This window comes from Malus domestica, chromosome 13, assembly GCF_042453785.1.
Source record: "Malus domestica chromosome 13, GDT2T_hap1".
Taxonomy (NCBI): Eukaryota; Viridiplantae; Streptophyta; class Magnoliopsida; order Rosales; family Rosaceae; genus Malus; species Malus domestica.
The window spans coordinates 4,405,921-4,424,754 of NC_091673.1; the positions used below are offsets into that span (position 1 = coordinate 4,405,921).

General features: G+C 39.7%; 5 protein-coding genes across 9 annotated transcripts; 4 read left to right on the forward strand and 1 right to left on the reverse strand.

The window, feature by feature from the left end:
* The first annotated feature begins 3,968 nt into the window (after positions 1 to 3,968).
* LOC114820487 (26S proteasome non-ATPase regulatory subunit 11 homolog) lies at positions 3,969 to 6,814 on the forward strand. The gene is made up of 2 exons (XM_029091225.2): positions 3,969 to 4,224; positions 5,264 to 6,814. The coding sequence occupies exon 2, from the start codon at positions 5,290 to 5,292 to the stop codon at positions 6,556 to 6,558; it is 1,269 nt and encodes a 422-aa protein (XP_028947058.1). The 5' UTR covers positions 3,969 to 4,224; positions 5,264 to 5,289; the 3' UTR covers positions 6,559 to 6,814.
* A 114-nt stretch (positions 6,815 to 6,928) lies between these two features.
* LOC103402860 (vesicle transport v-SNARE 12) lies at positions 6,929 to 11,356 on the forward strand. 4 transcript variants are annotated; one of them, XR_003767874.2, is made up of 7 exons: positions 6,929 to 7,389; positions 7,659 to 7,717; positions 7,838 to 8,026; positions 8,351 to 8,521; positions 8,873 to 9,061; positions 11,080 to 11,179; positions 11,311 to 11,356. XR_003767874.2 is itself a non-coding variant. In XM_070811285.1 (6 exons), the coding sequence occupies exons 1-5, from the start codon at positions 7,293 to 7,295 to the stop codon at positions 9,023 to 9,025; spliced, it is 669 nt and encodes a 222-aa protein (XP_070667386.1). In that variant the 5' UTR covers positions 6,929 to 7,292; the 3' UTR covers positions 9,026 to 9,061; positions 9,257 to 9,774. The 4 variants fall into 4 exon arrangements, 3 of the variants coding, with proteins under 3 accessions (XP_070667386.1, XP_070667385.1, XP_008339852.2); XM_070811285.1 differs by lacking the exons at positions 11,080 to 11,179; positions 11,311 to 11,356 and adding an exon at positions 9,257 to 9,774; XM_070811284.1 differs by lacking the exons at positions 11,080 to 11,179; positions 11,311 to 11,356 and adding an exon at positions 9,267 to 9,774.
* On the forward strand, positions 9,786 to 12,184 carry LOC114820489 (uncharacterized). The gene is made up of 5 exons (XM_029091228.2): positions 9,786 to 10,522; positions 11,080 to 11,179; positions 11,311 to 11,431; positions 11,583 to 11,678; positions 11,804 to 12,184. The coding sequence occupies exons 1-5, from the start codon at positions 10,114 to 10,116 to the stop codon at positions 11,936 to 11,938; spliced, it is 861 nt and encodes a 286-aa protein (XP_028947061.1). The 5' UTR covers positions 9,786 to 10,113; the 3' UTR covers positions 11,939 to 12,184.
* Positions 12,185 to 13,309: 1,125 nt separating this feature from the next.
* Positions 13,310 to 16,954, forward strand: LOC114820488 (serine/threonine-protein kinase VIK-like). 2 transcript variants are annotated; one of them, XM_070811283.1, is made up of 11 exons: positions 13,310 to 13,807; positions 13,934 to 14,008; positions 14,119 to 14,235; positions 14,730 to 14,824; positions 15,045 to 15,165; positions 15,246 to 15,325; positions 15,425 to 15,484; positions 15,684 to 15,805; positions 15,914 to 15,999; positions 16,106 to 16,221; positions 16,701 to 16,954. In XM_070811283.1, the coding sequence occupies exons 1-11, from the start codon at positions 13,508 to 13,510 to the stop codon at positions 16,828 to 16,830; spliced, it is 1,302 nt and encodes a 433-aa protein (XP_070667384.1). In that variant the 5' UTR covers positions 13,310 to 13,507; the 3' UTR covers positions 16,831 to 16,954. The 2 variants fall into 2 exon arrangements, with proteins under 2 accessions (XP_070667384.1, XP_070667383.1); XM_070811282.1 differs by having other exon boundaries at positions 13,389 to 13,807; positions 14,089 to 14,235.
* LOC114823585 (transmembrane emp24 domain-containing protein p24delta9-like) lies at positions 16,790 to 18,516 on the reverse strand. The gene is made up of 4 exons (XM_029099018.2): positions 18,133 to 18,516; positions 17,790 to 17,999; positions 17,213 to 17,289; positions 16,790 to 17,117 (listed from the first exon to the last, which is right to left on the reverse strand). Exons 1-4 carry the CDS (start codon positions 18,337 to 18,339, stop codon positions 16,973 to 16,975), a joined length of 639 nt encoding a protein of 212 aa, XP_028954851.1. The 5' UTR covers positions 18,340 to 18,516; the 3' UTR covers positions 16,790 to 16,972.
* Between the last annotated feature and the right edge of the window lie 318 nt (positions 18,517 to 18,834).

Below are 18,834 nucleotides of genomic sequence, written 5' to 3' on the forward strand. Positions count from 1 at the left end.
CTGTACGAAAGGTGTTATACTCAAGAGGTAGCCCCTTCAAGGCAAGGATGACAATATCATCATCATCAAATGAAACTCCAGCAGCGGAGAGATGATCTCGGACATCTTTAATCCTCTGTAAGTACTGAGAAACATTCTCTGAGCCTTTCTTGATATTCTGCAACTCAGTCTTGAGTTGAAAAATGCTGGCTTTAGTGATCGTAGAGAATCTGTCCTTCAGATTTGTCCAAATTTCATGAGAATTGGAGCAACCAATGACACACGACATTGCAGGAGTGGAGAGAGTGGCAATAAGGAGCTGCATAAGAGCTCTGTCATGCATTTTCCAGATTTGGTACTCATCAGATTCAACACCTTCAACATCTAAATCTTCAACAAAACGAGTTGGACATCGACGTGTTCCATCCACAAATCCAAAAATTCCATGACTTTCAAGAAGCAACCGCATTTGATAATGCCAAACCAAGTAATTTGTATCATCTAGTTTCATCGTTACAGAAACCAAAACATTAGGAATCAGGTTTGTAATTGGAGACTGAACTATCTGTAATTGTGCAGCAGTCACCATACCGTCGAAATTCTTGGAGAAAAATTGAAGAAAACTGGAAGAGATTGAGAATCTAGGGTTCGTAATTACACACACTTCACTTTGCCAGAGTAATAGTCAGAAAGTGTTGAGAAGAATTGGGAGATTCAGAGAGAAAGAGTCATTCACACATATCATCAAACAGTTTGCGTGCAAGAAACACAACTGAATTGCAGATCATACTTCGCCAGACAAATAAAGATTCACGAGAGAAGAATTCATACCATCAACACAGAGAATGAAGTGAGAAGAGAGAATCGAAGATAGCAGAAGCAACACAGCAGAAGCAACACAGCAGAAGCAAATCCTTCACCCACCAATCCTATGCCTTTGCCTACACCTTCTACTTACCCAGATATGTCACCCTCACCCTTGATGGCTCCTCTCTCAGCTACACAGTCCCCGATCCCTGTTGATCCTGATTTTCAGCAAGAAAGTCTCAGTGTCGTACTGCCAGTACCTTCTGTCAGTTTTCATCCAATGCAAACAAAGTCCAAGAGTGGGATTTCTAAGAGAAAAGCTTTCTCAGCTTCTGTTACCTCATCAGTCGTGCAACTTACAGAACCATCTTCGTATAAAACAGCTAGTAAAATCCCTGAATGGCAGGTTGCCATGCAAGATGAGATTCATGCTTTGGAAGCCCAACAGACTTGGACACTTGTACCTCTCCCAGTTGGCAAGAACTTGGTTGGTTGTAAGTGGGTGTACAGGCTTAAGAAGAATCCAAATGGGTCTATAGCGAGGTATAAAGCTCGCCTTGTAGCTAAAGGCTACAGTCAAGAGGAAGGCATAGATTATACTGAGACTTTTAGTCCCGTAGTCAAGCCAACCACTGTCAGGTTAATTCTAGCACTTGCAGCTCAGTTTAATTGGAGTTTAAAACAATTGGATGTTCGAAATGCATTTTTACATGGTGATCTCCTTGAAGAAGTTTATATGAGTCAACCTCCGGGGTTTGTGAGCTCTTCTCATCCTTCCAATTATGTGTGCAAACTTCAAAAATCCTTATATGGCCTTAAACAGGCCCCCAGGGCATGGAATGAGAAATTTACGAGTTTCTTACCGGGTTTAGGCTTTAATGCCTCTCTTTCCGATCCTTCTTTGTTTGTTAAGAAGCACCCTACTGGTATTGTGATTTTATTACTCTATGTGGATGATATCATCCTAACTGGCAGCAGTTCTTCTCTTATTTCTGAGGTCGTTTCAGCCTTGACACAAGCATTCGATATGAAGGATTTGGGTAACTTACATTACTTCTTAGGTTTGCAGATTACTTACAAGAGCACAGGCTTGTTTGTTTCTCAAACCAAGTATATTCAGGATCTTCTAGCCAAGGTGGATATGCAAGATGCCAAATCATGTGCTACACCCTGTCTCCCTTATCACAGGTTATCCAAGACCGAAGGCACATTGTATCATAGTCCCGAACAATATCGCAGTATTGTTGGCGCACTGCAATATTTGACCTTTACCAGGCCAGATATTGCATTTGCAGTCAATCAATGCTGTCAATTTATGCACAATCCTCTGGATATTCATGTAGTTGCAGTGAAACGGATTTTACGATATCTCAGTGGCACTCTTGACTTCGGTATTCATTTCAATTCTGGACCACTACATCTTCAAGCTTATAGTGATGCGGATTGGGCCGGGGATCCTAATGATCGACGGTCAACGTCTGGCTATGTTGTTTATCTTGGTAACACTCCTATTTCTTGGGCTTCCAAGAAACAACACACGGTGTCGAGATCGTCTACTGAGGCCGAATACAGAGCACTTGCCATTACTGCTGCAGAGGTCTCTTGGATACGGAAGCTTCTATGTGACCTTCATGTTCCTTTATATGATGCTCCTGTCTTGTTCTGTGATAATATTTCAGCCATAGCATTGTCCTCTAATCCAGTCTTTCATTCCCGAGTAAAGCATATTGAGATAGACTACCATTTTGTCCGGGAGCGTGTTATCCGCGGTGATCTAGCTGTGCAACATGTCTCTTCCAAGGAGCAATTTGCTGACATTCTTACTAAAGGCTTGTCTATATCTTTGTTTCAAGATCATTGTTCCAATCTCATGCTTGGTTCTCATAAGCATGAGATTGAGGGGGGATGTAAAGGTATAAAAACACAGGATCAATCCAATGGCTGATGTGCTACCAGGTGTAAATAGATTAAGCTGATATGTCTGTTAAGTTTGTTATGAGCTAGCTTAGTCTGTAAGGAAAGTGAAGTGTATATATAGCAATAGTTTGTAATGATTCAGTGTGAAAGAAAACAATATATAACAGAAGAAGAATTCTCTCTCTCTCTCTCTCTCTCTCTCTCTCTCTCTCTCTCTTAGTGTGAAACCTCCATTGTTTAAGCTTAAAGCTTTTCTTCTTACAATAACCACAACTATTAAATCTTTTAAATTTAATTTAGTTATTCGTTTTTCGTATCATTATATGATGTGTTAATTGAAGAAAAATTGCAAAATGTGAAAGTAGTCCTACTTCGGGAACTTATATGTTTGTATTGAGTTATAATGAAAACGATGCCATGTTCCCTTGTTATTAACCGGAGAGGAGATTAGAACTTCAAACATCGTTTGAAAACGATACAAAAAAATTTCACCAAATTGAGTGCGAGTTGAATAAATTAAAAATAATTATAAATTACTGAATTACAAGTGGGTAAATAAATACCTTAAAAATGTGCTATATCGTTCGAAATATTTCTTTCATATTGATCATAGGAAGAGACAAATACTGATAAAAGAAAGGGAAATGAGAAACCTTCGCTGAACTTTTATTTGGATCCACACTGCCTATGTATTAATTTTCTTTCCTATTATTCTTTGGTCAATATTTTTTTTATTTTTGGAAAACCTTTCATAAGAAAGGAAACAAAGTTACAAACACAGATTACAACAAGAGGCCCACAAAAAAAGGAAGAGACATTTTTTTGCTTTTTAAAACTGTAATGTTTCGGTTTAATAATATATTAAGAAAAATGTTAAAAAATACAAGTTACATACCACAATATCATTCCTGTTGCGTTTTAGTTTTCTACACTTTTTTGCATTATTTACACAATTCTATTATATTTATTTTAAGCCCTCGTTTTTTGTTATTTAATTTTTACTCCTCCATTTCTTTTAACTTAAATATTTTTTATTCTTGGTGATAATTTTTTCATAAATAAAACGTTATTGGATTAAATTATTAGTTAACAGAGAGAAAAGAGAGATTAGTAGAGATTAAATCCGAAACAAAGTGTTCGTTAAAAAAAAAAAAAAAAACCCGACCAGAGTGCATAAACAAATTGTTTCCGTCATTCTTTCTTGAGAAGAAAGAAAAGAACATTATTATTATTTTTTTTTTGTGATGAGGTTCTATTCCATACAGCTGTAGTCCACCAGATAAATTACACCTCCAACAGAAATAAACAGCACACCATTAAAAAAAAATAAAAAAAATAAAAAAAAAACATAAAAAAAGAGAGAGAGAGAGAAAAGAGACTTGCACTGGCAAGGCTGAGCCTTTTACTTAAGAGTTGGGGACTTCACAAATCGGCCTTCTCCCTCTCTCTGCATCACCACCGACCCTCTGCGCATCGTCTTCACTGTTTCTTGAAGCTCTTTCAAATCCCTAGGTCGACCGGGTAATCTCTCCTTCCTGCGATCTTATTTACTTGAAATTCTCTGAATTTAGGTTTAATTTTTTTTGTGTTTTTCAAATTAGGGAGACGTTCTACTTTTAGGGTTTTTTTTTTCAATTTGTAATATTTGATGTTTGTATGCTGATTTCGGCTGGAAATTTAGGGTTTTTCCGCCTCCGACTTGCGTTTGTATCTGTGGGTAGTATGTGCTTACTCTATTTTTCATCCGATTTCGCTCGAATGTTGATGTGTTGCTGGATATATTACTATATTAATCATCAATCAATCTCCCTGGTTTTGTTTCAATTTCCTGTTCAGTTTGTTCGTCGGTGTTCGAGTTCAATTTTGTGTTTTTCCAATCGAATTTTGGTCCCTTTGGTACTTAAACCATAGCTGGGCCTTAAATCTGCGGGATGCTATTTCTTGTTAGTTATGAAGGTATATTGTAGATTGCCAAATTTTTACTAAAACCCAGTTTGTGATGTTGGCAAAGCGATGTATGAAATATGCTTTCGTTGTGCTAGATTTTGATTAGCATTGGTGCGACATGGTGACAGATATAAATATGCAGATGAACAAGAAACTAATCGGTTATAGACTAGCCATGTAGATCTTATTTGACTGAAGATTTCATAGGTTCTCGGAAGTCCAAATGGGTCGGCTAGATGAATTTGTGGTGCATGTATTTGGGGCTGACATGAATGGTTAAATGTTCTTGTAAAGTAAATTAGTTGCTTCTTTGAAGATGGCTAATAAATTTCGGTAAATACTTTGCAGAGAGAGAGGGTAGAATTTGTTATTTTTTATTCCTGCACATTAGAGAATTGATAATCATTTTCCGAAGTTAGTGCTGTGGAATTTGAGTTTAAGTAGCGTCGTTATTTGCGTGTTATATTATTAAAGAAATTTCACCCAGCACGTCAGAGTTCTTAAGAGACTTGCAACCCCTTGGAACCCTTACCGATCTCTTTTATTTTGATATTCATTGGCTGATGTAATTTGCTACAGGAATTTAGTAATTTGGTCTGTTCTGTTTCTGCAGGACTTGGATAGTTCAAAGCATTGACAATGTCTTCGTCATATCTCCCAGCAACTACTGATTCGATTGCTCAGGCTTCAGAGGCCAAAACTCCATCTGAATCCATCTCTATTCTTTATCGCATTCTTGAAAACCCATCAGCATCTTCTGAAGCTATACGGATAAAGGAGCAGGCTATCACAAATCTTTCGGATCTTCTTAGACAAGAACATAGGGCAGAAGATCTCCGTAACCTTCTCACCCAGTTGAGGCCTTTCTTTAACTTGATTCCCAAGGCGAAAACTGCAAAAATTGTCCGCATTATTATTGATGCAGTAGCTAAGATACCAAACACGTCTGAACTTCAGATTTCCCTTTGCAAAGAAATGGTGCAGTGGACCCGTGCTGAGAAGCGAACTTTCCTTCGACAGCGAGTGGAGGCCAGGCTTGCATCTCTTTTGATGGAAAGCAAGGAGTACTCGGAAGCACTAACTCTCCTATCAGACTTGATCAAGGAAGTGAGAAGGCTAGATGACAAGCTTCTCCTTGTGGACATAGATTTGTTGGAGAGTAAACTTCACTTTTCTTTGAGAAATCTCCCTAAAGCCAAGGCTTCGCTCACAGCTGCAAGAACAGCAGCCAATTCCATATATGTGCCTCCAGCTCAGCAGGGAACTATTGATTTGCAGAGTGGGATCCTTCACGCAGAAGAGAAGGACTACAAGACTGCTTACAGTTATTTCTTTGAAGCATTTGAAGCTTTCAATGCTCTTGAAGATCCTCGTGCTGTATTTAGCCTCAAGTACATGTTGCTGTGCAAAATTATGGTGAGCCAGGCTGATGATGTGGCAGGTATAATTTCATCAAAAGCAGGCCTGCAGTACGTGGGACCTGAGCTGGATGCTATGAAAGCGGTTGCTGATGCTCACTCGAAGCGTTCTTTGAAGCTTTTTGAGACTGCTCTTGGTGATTTCAAGGCCCAATTAGAGGAAGACCCTATTGTCCACAGGCACCTCTCCTCCCTGTATGACACACTGTTGGAACAGAATCTCTGCAGGTTGATCGAGCCTTTCTCAAGGGTGGAGATTGCTCACATTGCAGAACTGATTGAACTGCCAATCGATCACGTGGAAAAGAAACTGTCTCAAATGATCCTGGACAAGAAGTTTGCAGGGACATTAGATCAGGGTGCTGGAAGCCTCATCATTTTCGACGATCCCAAGACAGATGCAATCTACCCTGCAACGTTGGAGACCATATCTAATATCGGCAAGGTCGTGGACAGCCTCTACGTGAGGTCTGCGAAGATAATGGCTTGAGGTTGTACGGTCAAGGAGGCTGTTTCCTGCCCGTTGCTTTGTTTCTTTATTTCTTTTCGTTATATTCGGAGTCAGTAATCCTCTGTTATTATGGTTTTAGACTAAATTACTTTTGAGTTAGGCTCTACCATTCGGAGAATTTTCATTTTACACAAAAGGAACTTGTATTGAGCCTTCTCAGGTTGTTTGGTACTTACTGTTAGAGGTTAACTTTGTTCGAGATATTTGCCATTTTACTGTGGTTTGTGTTGATTAATCCCCTTATTCCCATTCCCTTTCAATGCCGATTGCGGTAAATGACGAAATACAATCATGCCTATGCTTCTGTATCGGATTTGATTTCACCGATCCTCCTCGCTCCTAAATGGTTGATCATATCAACTAACAAGAAAATTAGCAGGGAAAAAAGAAACAAAATGATCGAAACGCAGCGTCGCAAGGGGCAAAAATGGCATAAAGACGGAGTAACTTAAGATCTACCGGAACGTCTTAAGTAACTGTCAACGAATAGAGAGAGAGAGAGAGAGAGAGAGAGAGAGAGAGGTGGACGCCTGTTCATTTTTCACCGAACCTCTCGAAGTCGAATCTGGATTTCCGTAAAGACCAAAATCTGAAAATCGACGTTGAAGCCCCAATCCTCCGTCTCGGAACCCTCAGATCGTTGCCTTGCCGATTCCCATATTCCCAATTGAATTACTAGATTTCTGCGCCGCGCAGTAAAATTAGCAATCAAGATGAGTGAGGTGTTCGAAGGCTACGAGCGTCAGTACTGCGAGCTCTCCGCAAACCTCTCGCGAAAATCCAACTCCGCCGCTCTTCTTTCCGACTATGGTACTATTCTATTATTCTGCCGATTTAATGACATGGGTTTGTGAGATTAGCTCCTAATCTTCTTAATTATGTGTTTTTTTTAATCAATTAGTAATTCAAGAACATTAATTCAGGGATTTATTTTGGGGGCTTTTATTGGGGTTTTTTTTAGTTCGAGCGTTTGTTGGATTTCTTTGTGCAATTCAGGTCCTTTAATGCGTTTTTCTACGATTTGGGTTCGTTCTGATCGTTTTATGAAATGGGTTGTTTTGGGTCAATGTGAATTGCAGAGCAGAAGAAGCAGAAGTTTTCTGAAATTAAAGTTGGATTGGATGATGCCGAAGCTTTGGTAATATGCTGCACAATAAACGCATATTTTCACTTGTTTTTGCTTTTGCTGGAAAGCTTCTGGTTTTGTATACTTTCCTTGTTTGTTTATGTGAACGAGTGATGTGATTTGTTTTCTCAGATTCGGAAAATGGACCTCGAAGCCAGAAGCTTGCAGCCAAGCGTGAAGGCGGTGCTTCTTGCCAAGCTAAGGGAATATAAATCTGATCTCAATAAGTTGAAAAGGGAAATCAAGAGAGTTGCATCGCCTGATGCCACTCAGGCTGCTCGCGATGAACTGCTGGAGGCAGGAGTGGCTGATACACATGCGGTAAGCGTGGACTCTGTATGGATCATTCCACTTTCATTGTACCCTTCGTTGATTGAGAAGTTTTTACCAAAGCATGGAATTTCGCTAGAAGATTTTTATGAGATTATGCTTGACAATCTGCAATCAAAATCTGAATTCCCAACTATCTACGGTGCCCTTCTTGCATACTTTTCCTCTTGATTTATGACAATGGTAACAACCAGGCCGTTTTCTTTTATTCTCAATGTACTATTTACAGGATAGATATATAATATTTATCGTTGATTGCTTTTTCTTCGGCACAATACAATAAATATTCTTGGTGGTTTATGGACAATGAAACAGGTTTCTTCTGATCAAAGAGAGAGAATGACAATGTCTGTTGAGAGATTAAATGAATCAAGTGATAGAATCACACAGAGTAGAAGAACAATATTGGAAACAGAAGAGCTTGGTGTCTCCATTCTCCAAGATTTGCACCAACAGCGGGAAACTCTCCTGCATTCCCATCAAAAAGTATGTTAACTTTTTAATCTTGTTTCTGCTTAACTTAAGGTTCATTGTCACTTAGACTTCCTTTTGGCATCCCCTGATATCGAATTCATGGAGTTTCTCTTTAGATGTCGTTCGCATATTTGAAAACCAGACTCATTCCTAAACTTTATTGTTGAGGAACCAAAGACCTTACCCATGAAGTGGAGCTCATAACTCCAGTGGTAGTGTGCCAAAAACCCAAGATATAATGTGGGCGTCTCGCCCTATATCATCCCAGGCCACAGTCCTTTCCGATATAGAATATGAACAAGGCAGCTGCACTAACGAATTGCTAATCTGTGTTTTTTTATTTCTTCCCCTTTTCTTTTGCAGCTTCATACCGTAGATGACGCCATTGACAAGAGTAAAAGAGTTTTAACTGCCATGTCACGGAGGATGACGAAGCATAAATGGATCATGGGCTCAGTTATCGGAGCTCTTATCGTTGCAATCCTCCTTATTCTATACTTTAAGGTTTCTCATTAACGGATACCTGATACGGATACCATCTGTGTGGTACAGGTAACTATATATCTCTATATGCTTTGTTGCCCAGAGAGTTATGAATCGCATTCTTGTCATAATTCTCGTATTCTAATTCTATATTTCTGCACACTTTAGTGGAATGTTTAGGGCTCAACCACTCGATTAATGAAGAAAAATTGTCATTCCGCTAATTTTCTCCTCTAAGTGATTAAATTTAGTCATAGTGATTAGAAATTTACAGCAAATTGGGGCATCGGATACGTGTGCGGGATGGTTCCAAGATGTTCCGCCGTACAATTGTGGTGCTGCCCTTATCCCTACGGGGAAGTTGACGGCCGGCCAGCCCAGCCCTTATGGGAGATTTCCCGGAACTCTGGCCGGAGTATGATTGTGTCAAGAACAAGTAGGATCATGTACTTATCAACTCATCACCCGAAAAAAAAAACACCTGGATTAGTTTCGAACTTGACATTACCAAACAACATTGCCAGTTCTGCACGCATGGCGATCACCTGCTTCTTCGCTCACCAGCGGAATAAACGCACGGAGTTGTTTTAAACTTTTAATTATGTTCAGAGGTGCTTAATCTGGGCTATTTGAATATTAAAAAACGACCGTGATTTTCGTTTAGGTACGTAGTTGCATACTTCCATGGTCAACTCAAATAAATATTGTTTAGTCAATTAACTGTAATAAATAGATAATCGATTTGTATCATCTCGTAAATTAAACATTGTTGATTGGTTTAATGTGCTTATTTCTTATTAGTAACACATCGACTATAAATTTAATCTACTGAATATTATTTAGTTTATAATCACGAAGATCTGTAAATTGGGCGTGAGTAAGGATGGTAGCAAAGTAGTATTCCGGGTGCAAATATAGTCTTGTTTCATGCAAGGACCCAATTCTTGTGGACCCACCACCAGCACGGATTCATTCAGATTCACAACCCAAACCTTTCTTCCTTCCTTTTCTTGTCCCACCTTCTAACTTCTTCTAAGCTCCGCCTACCACCCACCGAACCGTAATTGCAATTTTGCACCCATTTTTATTTTCAATTAATTCACAGCTTAACACAAGCATCCATGGATTCCCTCTCATCGGTAAAAGTGTCGCCCTCCGTAGTCACCAACCCTCTCTCTCCACGGCGCTGCCGGATGCTTCTCTTTTCGTCTTCGCTCGGCAGCTTACACAATCGAAGTCTCGGTCGATTATCCTCCTCCTCCTCCTCCTCCTCCTCTGTATTCGGTGTACCGTGCCCTCCCTATTCTAGAAGGAGGCTCGTGTGCTGGTCCGGCGGTGGCGGTGGCGGTGGAGCTGCGCAGGAGGAGGACGACGACGGAGATGACGACGGAAGTGAGCAGGTGGAGAGAGCGCTTCACCTCGATGGTAATATCCCCTCTTCCTCCGACGAGTTCGTGAAACGCGTGTCGTCTCGTGCTTACGACATGCGCCACCACCTCCAGCAGACCTTCGATTCCAGCAGCTACGATGGTACGAATGCAGTTCAAAGCTGCTCCTGCTTTTATTTAGTCGTTTGAGAATTGAGATTTTTGTTAGTATCTGTTCTTTCAACGAGTGATTGATAAATTAATTAACAATTAATGGCAATTTATTTTGTTTTTGTCATTTCGCTTGAAATTCATAATTCAATTTGCTTGAATTAATGTCAAATATGTAGAAACCTTACTGGATTCACACATGACATGAGCTATACTTTCTTATTTCCAAATGTATTCACATGTGCAGTGGCTTGTAGCCCGGTTTTAAGAGCATTCGCACATGCACCCGAGGTCTCGTATTTGATTGCCCTCTCCGTAGTTTAGTATAGATTATCCTATCATTTGTCAACTATTGAGTACACGTGCAAATGAAAGAGTTGCAAAAACTCACGTGCATGGTTGGCTTTGGGATAATATCGTAGTGCATAATTGGCTTAGGATACTGCCATTGTAGCACCCCGAGTGTTATGGTGCATTTTTCTCACCATCACATTAATTGCCTGTCGGATGAATGTGATTTAATCTCTCCGTACACAAATCTTGGTTCAGTATTGGAGGCCAACCCTTGGAGAGGAAGTTCCAAGCCTGTGTATGTATTAACGCAAAGGGAAAACCAGTTGTGCACCATGAAAACCCGAAGAAATCGCAGGTCTCCTTCCTCAGCTCTCTCTCCTGTGTGTGTCTGTGTTCCTTTTCTCTTCAGTAGGCTTTAATTCTTGTTATTCGTGGCCTCAATAAGTCACTCGGTGCGGTGAACTGTTTGTGGTTTATATGTGACAGTGAAGTTGAAACGGAGCTTGGGAAATTGTTTTCGAAAGGAGGGAAATGGAACCCAGCGAAACAGCCTAGGAACGAGACAAAGTTCCAGATGCTTGTGGAGGATATTAGGGATGGAGTGCTCGTAAGTATTTTCCTCTCTTGTTCTTGCCAATTGAGTTAATGCTTTGAATTGTTGGTGTCAGCGTGAAGTTTTCATTTCGTAGGGATTCATAAATCTCGTCTTACTGTATCTACGGTTGCATATGTTTCGCAAATTCCAATGGCATTTGTAGGTTTTCGAGGATGAGAACGAAGCTGTAAGGTACTGTGACTTGTTGCAAGGAGGAGGTAAAGGTTGTGAAGGTGTTGCAGAAATAGAGGCCTCATCGGTAAGAAATATAGAGCCGTCTTTAAATTTGGCTTCTTTAGCATCGCAAAAATTGTAATTCAACGACGATGGATGCAGTTTTTACTGAAGTGTAACAACAATTGTGTGGTTGTGTTATAAATTTAGGTATTCGACGTCTGCCAGCAAATGCGAGCTTTTGCAGTTCTATTCCGTCGCGGAATAAGCCCTCCTCTGCCTCAAAGCCTGGAGCTCAACCTTCGGGCTCGAAAGCGCTCGCTTGAAGACGAACAAAACCCATAAAGACTACTCGATTCCTTCTTGAAACTGTATATTTGTATAAGAAATCATTCTTCTATACGGCTCCTATACATACCCTGGATCTATAAAGTGTAATATATGTATATCCATTGCCATTTTTGGGGGTTTTCAACTCTCGCTGTCTCGATAGCGTTTCACATATTGAATTTTTGTATGTGCCGGTTATATGTAACTTCATGGACGGAGCCAATGAAGGTTCACTGGGGTCATATGCCCTCACTCAACTAATTTGTTTGTTTAGTTGCAGACTACTACAATTATATAATATACACGGGTTATCTTTGAAGAAAATATATGTATCTAATATCCAACATACATTCATTCTACTTGTACTCCATATCAAATATTATATGAGTAATAGTGCTCTTGTTCTGTCATTCAAACCAAAAAAACCTTCTCCTGCCTATCATGTAGTTATATTTTTCTCATCACTTTGCTACTTTCCACTACTATATTGAAATTTTAGAATTGTGATACATCATCATTTGAAACCATTTTTAATATCATATTGCATATAATCATACTATAATAAGGTTTTCTTAGTTGTTTTCGGTTGTCCCCGCCAGAAGAAATTTCTGACTCTGTTCCTGTATAAATTAGGATATCATAATATGCATGTATAGCATGTGGATACAATGATTTTTTCTAATTTTGATGGCGGCTGCCGTAAGGTCCAAGTTCAAAATTGAGATGCATTTGCCTAAGAAAATCCCCGTGTGCAAACAAGTCTCCCCAAGTTCCAAAAGTTTTCAATGTGAGCGCGATTGTTACACTATCATATAACGAATTCACACATAAGTCTATTTTTTTAAACTATACCCTAACTCCATGAAATATTAACTATGCCGCCGCCAAATTATGCCGTCTATTAATTTGGTGGCGGTGTTCATTGAATGAAATGAATACAATCCCAAATTGGCAAACATTAGCATTAACATCATTGAGTAATGCTTAATTATTCTAGGATTAACAGGAACTCGTTCTTAAAATTCTTCGTGTCTTATTCACAAATCTTTGTGCTTATAATCAGAATTATAATATTATAAATCGCTTTTTAAAGATCATTTTTATAAAAATAAATTAAAACTAAGGTCGTTAAGTCAATCAACTATAGAAAATAGAAAGACGGTTCGTAACTTTTTTTTTATCATTTTCTTTCATTTGTTCTGATACAATTCGATGACTGAACAATCTTAATTTTAATTGATTTTTTACAAACATAATATTTATAGAATAATTTATAATATAAATTATTCAGATCATAAACACAAACGTCTATGTACCAGTAACGAACGGTATTGAGATTCAACTTGAATCACATGGGGGCACACCAACGCAACGGCAAAAGTTACGACAAAGTGGGAAAGGAATGCGATTCCGTTGAATAGTACGCCATAAAGCCAAAGTCAATTTGTTTTTTTTTTATCTACTTGCTTGTTTAGATCTCAATAAAATAAAAAGGATGACACAAAAACGCATTAGCGCACACCAAGTAGTACCATATTGTCAAAGCTACAGCGTTTACATTGGTGGAAGAAACTCCGATCACTGATGAGCTCCGACGCTTCCGACTCGTCCGGCGGGGGTAGTGCTTCGACGGCCGACAAGGACAAGCAGAAGGAGAAGGAGAAGGCCCGAGCCAGCACCTCCCTCATACTCTGGCACGCCCACAACAACGACGGCGTCGCCGTCCGCAAGCTCCTCGAGGAGGATAGCTCCCTCGTCCACGTCCACGACTACGACAACCGCACTCCGCTCCACGCCGCCTCGCTCCACGGCTGTATCGACGTCGCCAACTGCCTTATTGAGCATGGCGCCGATGTCAACGCCCAAGATCGCTGGAAGAACACCGTACTTATTCCCAATCTTCTGTTAGTTATTCAATTTCTTAAATAAGTAATTAAACGCAATGCCTTTTGTGTGTAATTTCGATTACACGTGCTAATCAGGTCTTAATTTTGTTAATGTTGATGGCAGCCTCTGGCTGATGCAGAAGGAGCTAAGAAGCAGGCGATGATTGAGCTTCTGAAATCGAACGGTGGCTTGTCTTATGTAAGTCCAAACTCCATAGCCATCATTCATTTCATGGAGTGAAGTTCTTTCGATTTTGTTTCGTTTGATTGGCTCTGAAGCTCTGTTTTCGAGTGTTTCTGGTGCTGCAGGGCCACAATGGGAGCCATTTCGGACCGAAGCCCGTGCCGCCCCCTCTTCCCAGCAAGCGTGATTGGGAGATTGAACCGTCCGAGCTCGACTTCACCAACTCACTTACCATTGGGAAGGTCTGAATTTCTTATCATTTACGAGTTTTAGAATGGCCAATTCTTGCAATGTATGTTCAAAGAATATCGTTCTGGTTAAGTTCTCGGTTTTGCTTTGTAATTCACTGCTATGTAAATCTTGTTGCCTGGATTTGCACATCTGTGATTTTTAAGATTTTCCGTTGTTTTAATTAGTTCATAATGTTATATCGAGTCGTTATGCTGTATATTTACCCCCAACCCACTATAATCTGTAGTTACTGCTCAATATTCGCAGGCTATGAATAGTAGGTTCCTTTGAGCTAAGATTTCCCCCAAGGTTGAACTCTATTTTCACGAATGTAGTTACTTGCTCTTTTGTGCCGATGATCTTTTGGATTTCTCTTTTGTTTTTCAAGTTGAAGTAGTTGTGGTCTGCTCTTGGTTTTGTTGTCACCGCGCTAGATCTTTCTGTATTTCTATAATCTTTTGCATTCCGCAAGATATGGCCTCACCTTGGAGGGTGTTGCTTTTAGGGATCGTTTGGTGAGGTTTTAAAAGTGCATTGGCGTGGAACTGAAGTAGCTGTCAAGCGAATTCGTCCATCTCTTTCCAGTGATAGAATGGTGATGTAAGTTCCATCTAAATTTTTAACTGCGAGAGAAAAAAATAGTTGCAACTTAGTTGCTGTGGAACAATTTATGCATATATCAAGTTTTTCAGGAGCCCGGGAGGTGACCTTAAAGCTATGCTTAATATTGAAATCACAATCAGCATATTTTCTTTACCCACAGTTCCGTTATATTAAAAGGTTGTAGATTTCTGACTTGCTCTTTGCTTTCCTGAGACAGCCAAGACTTCCGGCATGAAGTTGATTTGCTAGTGAAGTTTCATCACCCTAATATAGTCCAATTTCTTGGAGCTGTCACTGAGAAGAAGCCCCTTATGTTAATAACGGAGTATTTAAGAGGGGTATACTTCTTGACAGTAGTTTTTAAGATGTGTTGTGCAAAGACGCTGCTTCTTACTTAATGTATTGTGTTATGTTTTAGGGTGATCTTCATCAGTACCTCAAGGAAAGGGGTGCACTTAGTCCTACAACAGCAATTAACTTTGCTTTGGATATTGCCAGGTACTTCAATAAAACTTCAATCAACTTATTGCCTTAGTTTAAGCAACCCTTTTGGAGGTGAAAGAGGTTTCTAATGTTCCTAAATTTCAACATGGCCAGAGGCATGGCGTATCTTCACAACGAGCCAAATGTTATAGTTCACCGAGACCTAAAACCAAGGTGATTTTATATGCTAGAATGTCTTTAACTAATACAATGCCCTAGATGATGCATCTGCACAGGATGAAAGAAACTATGGATTTGTACAATTTTACGAGTTTCCATTTCTATTTCTTTAGTCTGTTTCCATCACCGGGAAAATGTGCCTTGCTCGCAATATTTCCTATTTGTGCTTCTGAATTTTGTTTGTTTATTTCAGAAATGTTCTCTTAGTAAATTCCAGTGCCGACCATTTAAAAATCACAGATTTTGGATTAAGCAAGCTCGTCAAGGTTCAGAATTCTCACGATGTATACAAGATGACTGGCGAAACTGGAACCTGTGAGTGTCTTCTGAAAAGTTTAACATTGAGTCGAAGTTACTACTGAATAAAGTTTAATTATTGTCATAAAACTTGTTCTTTGTGTTTTGCATCGGAACAAACAAAAGACCGCTATATGGCCCCCGAAGTTTTTAAGCACAAGAGATATGATAAGAAGGTTGACGTGTTCTCTTTCGCAATGATATTGTACGAGGTAATGTTGGTTTCTGCTAGATATCAAATTCAGATTCACCCTTGAAGGAAAAGATATCAAATTGTTCAATTCCAGTCCTGATTTATAACACTCTGAACGGATGCAGATGCTTGAAGGGAACCAACCACTTTCGGATTACGAGGCTTATGAAGCAGCCAAATATGTGGCGGAAGGACGCAGGCCTTCGTTTCATGGAAAAGGGCACACCCCTGAACTGAAAGAGTAAGTCAGTTCTGTAATTTTTCCGTCAAACAAAATGTTCGCTTCATTCGTGCTCTTCCACCATCGCTCATCTATGAGATAAATTCAAAAGGCTTTTTGGTCAAAATGATCTTGAGATTGTTATAATTTCTCATTTTGGTCCTTGAGATTTAAAATTCATAGAAGTGGTCTTGAGATTATCCACCATAAAAAAAACCCTCAATTAATGGAGATTTCTCGCGGAATGATCAAAATGATTGACGATGGACAATCTCATGGACCAATTCTATCGATTTTAAATCTCACGTACCAAAATGCGGTGTTCTGCTAATCTGAATGATCATTTCAGCTAAAAAGCCAACACAAAACCATGTCCATATGTTGAACAGGAGTGAGTGGCATTCGGTTGCTAATTAAATTAAAGAGCCTTATGCTTTGAATATGTCCACTAGAACTTGAATATCCGGGTTGCTTATTTCTTTCCGTCGATTGTTTTACAGGTTAATAGAGCAGTGTTGGTCTGCTGACATGAACCAAAGGCCTTCTTTCTTGGAGATTATCAAAAGGCTTGAGAAGGTAAAGGAAAAAGTTGTACAACCAGAACATCACTGGCACATATTTAATGCATAAATATGAAAGCTTGCGATAGTATTCGTTGTGACTAGCGTTCTACTATTCTGTTTCAGATTCAATTGAAATTTCTCATGTTGTAAACTATTTTACAAAATAAGCAGTAAACGACGGAACTATAGAACTCCTCTCCCAAAACATTTTATATAACCTTCTTCTTCTCGAAAAATGTCTTCAGGTGCCACACTTGTAAACCCACAACCGATAAGCAAACAATAAGCGAAAGAAGACTCAGCCAGGCCATTTTCGAGTTTGTCGCTCTGTTAAGATCCTGCATCTCTCCTTCCCTGAAACACACATTGAGCAGACAACATATAAATGAACAAACGATTGACATCTGTTCCAAACGAAAATACTCATCGAATAAACAACAGTTGCTTACCTTTCGCGGAGATAGAACATCTCCTCTTGAATGGAAGTAACCGTACCAAACAACTTTTGAAGCTCCAATTCCATGACCTGGTACATAAGAAAACAGGCAAAACATTTGTCTCAATATATTCACAACTGAAAACATTTGCATTACCCTAACCAATATAAGAACCTTCGGCGAAGAAAATGTAGCCCGCATGAATTCTTCCGATACATCTATCAATGTTACATTGTCGGATCTTGCGTGCGCACAAGACTCCACACTATCGATGGCCTCGACAGATGACAAGAAAACATTTCTTATCCAAGAAACACATACGAAAATTGGTGTTGTTTCGTAATTCGCAAGTTATCAAGCATTGCGTAAGGCATGGATCAATTGGAATTGTTTCGAAACTCCCTAGTTAGAAATTTGCGAGCACTAAGATAGTTTTGCTATAAATAATTTGCGACGAGAATTCAGTTTCAGTTAGAAATTAAACAAAATTACTACACGGTTAACGGTATTGAAGCTGAATTTCATAGCAATATCGTGATAAAAACAAGCTAAATTTAGCTGAAAATAAAAAGGGTAGGAAAATACTTACGTCAACGGTGCCTTTCTTGGCGACATTGGACCAGTCCTTGGCGGCGACGCCGGTTTTCCAATCGAATTCGATGGTCAACGTCGTCTGGGGCTTGAAATCCGGCGCCCAGAAGCACGCCATGTAATCTCCCGCCTCCGCCGCCACAAACGCAAACTGCCCCGATTCCACCAGCTCCGAATAGTGATAGCTATTTCCGTAGTGCGACGTCACCTATACATATATATATATATATATATATATATATATATATATACAATTAAATCCAATAATTTATATCGATGAATAAATAAAAAGATTTCGAATTCATCTTTAGGGTAGAAAAATTTGGAGAAATTAAGCGTACCCGGACGGTCAACTTGTGAGAATTGGGCATGGGCTGGCCTTCGATGGGGTTGACGATGCTGTATTTTCCGACGGTCATGGCGCTGGATTTTATGTCTTCCACGATGCATTTCGTGTGACCCGATTGCAGCTCGAACCGTAGAGATTCGGATGTAGACAATAAAAACCCTGCGATCACGGCAGCAAGTAGAAGACGCAATCCGATCATTGCTGTGACTGAGTGACGACTCGGGTGGGAAAAAAAAAACCGCTGCGACTCGGACTGACTCGGAGAGAAATCGAGAGGAAAGGGGTTTTTTCTTCGTTCTCTTAGGAAGTGAGTCGGACTCGGAAAATCTGGAATCCCTTGGCTTGTGTTGATTTTTACAGCTGGGCCCTTTAGGCCAGGCCATATCAGCTTTTTAGACACGTGTTTGTTCGTCATTCGTTGAAGTACGTAAATGAAAAGGTTGCCGTGTTGGACCAGGACAATACTCTACTGTTTTTCTTGGGTTGTAATAAAATTTTTGGGCCGATTTGGAATTTGATTAAACTCAAATTTAGGCCCAACTTCAACCTAAAACTGACATGGGCTGCAAGTGGAGGCCCAAAACGTTATGCAGGCTGATTCTTTCGTAGGACCGATGAATTTTGCATTAGCCGGCGACGAGAAGGACTTTCATGAAACAAGATAATTGAAGATAGTGACGGAGACAACATAGAG

Coding starts and splice junctions, on each gene's coding strand:
- LOC103402860 (XM_070811285.1), top strand. CDS start 7,293: ATGAGTGAGGTGTTCGAAGGCTACGAGCGTCAGTACTGCGAGCTCTCC. Junction 7,390..7,658: donor CGCTCTTCTTTCCGACTATG/GTACTATTCTAT, acceptor TGTGAATTGCAG/AGCAGAAGAAGCAGAAGTTT. Junction 7,718..7,837: donor TGGATGATGCCGAAGCTTTG/GTAATATGCTGC, acceptor TTGTTTTCTCAG/ATTCGGAAAATGGACCTCGA.
- LOC114820489 (XM_029091228.2), top strand. CDS start 10,114: ATGGATTCCCTCTCATCGGTAAAAGTGTCGCCCTCCGTAGTCACCAAC. Junction 10,523..11,079: donor CGATTCCAGCAGCTACGATG/GTACGAATGCAG, acceptor ATCTTGGTTCAG/TATTGGAGGCCAACCCTTGG. Junction 11,432..11,582: donor ATATTAGGGATGGAGTGCTC/GTAAGTATTTTC, acceptor TGGCATTTGTAG/GTTTTCGAGGATGAGAACGA.
- LOC114820488 (XM_070811282.1), top strand. CDS start 13,508: ATGAGCTCCGACGCTTCCGACTCGTCCGGCGGGGGTAGTGCTTCGACG. Junction 15,806..15,913: donor GACTGGCGAAACTGGAACCT/GTGAGTGTCTTC, acceptor AACAAACAAAAG/ACCGCTATATGGCCCCCGAA. Junction 16,000..16,105: donor TCGCAATGATATTGTACGAG/GTAATGTTGGTT, acceptor GAACGGATGCAG/ATGCTTGAAGGGAACCAACC.
- LOC114823585 (XM_029099018.2), bottom strand. CDS start 18,339: ATGATCGGATTGCGTCTTCTACTTGCTGCCGTGATCGCAGGGTTTTTA. Junction 18,000..18,132: donor CTCACAAGTTGACCGTCCGG/GTACGCTTAATT, acceptor ATATATGTATAG/GTGACGTCGCACTACGGAAA. Junction 17,118..17,212: donor ATGTTCTATCTCCGCGAAAG/GTAAGCAACTGT, acceptor TGTGTGTTTCAG/GGAAGGAGAGATGCAGGATC.
- LOC114820487 (XM_029091225.2), top strand. CDS start 5,290: ATGTCTTCGTCATATCTCCCAGCAACTACTGATTCGATTGCTCAGGCT.